Raw genomic sequence first — 1,848 nt, 5'->3', positions numbered from 1 at the left:
TTGTTTCTAGTTTTTTGGCAGTTAAACTATTCCTACCAAAAACTTCACGTGAATTTATCTAAATCTAAAAAAATATATACTTATTTCGTGGTATACATTTTGTTTTCTGTAATTTATTTTAGTTTCTGGTAATATTTTTTGTCTGTAATTTTATTTTGAACACTTAAGTTATTTTATTACACTTATACTTTTGCAGTACCTACTTACTTATAAGAAGAATATACCAAAATGTTTCAGCGGTTAAACTTTTTATTTACACAAAAAGTTAAGTTTTTTTTTCTTGCGATTAATTTAAGATGGGCAATGTACGTACATGTTATAAAATAAGATGAAACCTTCGTTTTTCTATCAAGATCAACCTCTTCGCCTTAATAGCCTATCATAATCGTGTAAAAATAGAATAAATAATCATAATTAGTTGCGCACACATATCACGTAGGCCCAAACTCAGGATGCCTAGACCTAGGCAGGCCGATTTAAATTCCTACTTAGTATATAAGGTGGCCACTGGCTGGTAATTGGCCAGACGACATTCTTACTTCAGTAGAAACGGTCCCCGAAGCCATGCGGTCCCTAGTGAGTATGAATTTATAGATATAAAAAAATAAATAAAAAGTACGTTTATTTCGAACCAGGGTCCATATTATAGTGTTAGTAACAATGTAAGCTTAAACTATGTTATAAAATGATAAATCAATCTTTTGTAAGCCTTATGCCCGTTTTCACCATCACATCCCTAATTTTTTAGTGACCCCTATGAAAACAAAATTATTCCTGTTAAGTGTTACAACAGGGGTCACTTAATAATTAAGGATTGATAGTAAAAAAGGGGTAATAATAAAGTCCTTAAACCTATTACCTCCGGATAGAATTATTAAACTTTATATCCAGCTGTTCTGATGATAAAGCTATAAATTGACAAGATTGGCCAAAATCGGTTCAGCAGTTTTCCGTGAAGGTCTATAAAACGTCCATCAATCATCACAAACTTTCGGGCTTACAATAAAACAAGTGCACTCGTAGAATAGATTTATACATTCGTAGACTTTTCGTAGATTGCTTTTAGCTGCATCTGATCTAATTCGAGGGCTATTTTGTTTTCTAGTAAAACTCTATGGGGTGTTATCGTACAACTTAAAAGCATGTTAAAAATCACAGAGGCAGCTAATTTTGAACAAGGTTGAATGTGACACGGTAATTTCAAAGCACGTGGCGTCACAGCTTTATTACTTTTCCATGTATTGCAATAACACGTTATAATTTATATTTTTATGCACACAACTTGCATTAATGACGATAATATCAGCATATTTTCTGTATAGCAAAGGTTATCATGATCATCAAAGTTTCAGGTTACAGTCTTCAGGATCATGCTATGATTTTAAAAATATCAAAATAATACATTCTTTTGTTGACTCTCATATTAAAACTCACATCACGAACCGCCAAACATAATCTAATAGTACTGATCTAATGTTTTTTACAATTTAAAGTTTTTAATTTAACTTTATTCATAGTTCATCATTTAATCAGTAAATCATCATCGTATTGTGATCATCAATCAATCATCATCATATTGTGATTCAGGAATGTCGTAGCTGCTACTAAATCTCGTAGACGTCGTAGTCAACTTTTTATCACGCTGCTTTCTTTCGTAGCATATTTATTTACTCATTGAGTATAACTTAAACCAATGACACATAATTTTGTAATTGTCAAATGTGTTTCCAGGTACTTTTCGCCCTTCTTTCATTGGCTGCTGCCAAGCCTAAACCCGGTGGTCTGTGGGGAGCACCAGCCGTAAGTATCTATTGTAAACTATATTTTGATTGTTTAAACATACAAGGT

The 1,848-nt window shown here is 32.3% G+C and overlaps 1 protein-coding gene across 1 annotated transcript in view; it reads left to right on the top strand.

Annotated features, from left to right (window-relative positions):
- Positions 1–476: 476 nt before the first annotated feature.
- The window catches only part of LOC114353994 (uncharacterized), a 4,680-nt gene continuing 3,308 nt past the window's right edge, over positions 477–1,848 (top strand). The window contains exons 1-2 of the mRNA XM_028306206.1: positions 477–576; positions 1,732–1,800. Coding sequence (XP_028162007.1) covers positions 565–576; positions 1,732–1,800 — 81 coding nt within the window. The 5' untranslated portion in view covers positions 477–564. The remainder of the gene's footprint in view (positions 577–1,731; positions 1,801–1,848) is intronic.

This window comes from Ostrinia furnacalis, unplaced genomic scaffold (genome assembly GCF_004193835.3).
Source record: "Ostrinia furnacalis isolate ACB-3 unplaced genomic scaffold, ASM419383v2 OfSCF1906, whole genome shotgun sequence".
NCBI lineage: Eukaryota > Metazoa > Arthropoda > Insecta > Lepidoptera > Crambidae > Ostrinia > Ostrinia furnacalis.
This window is presented reverse-complemented; position numbering and strand designations above follow the sequence as displayed.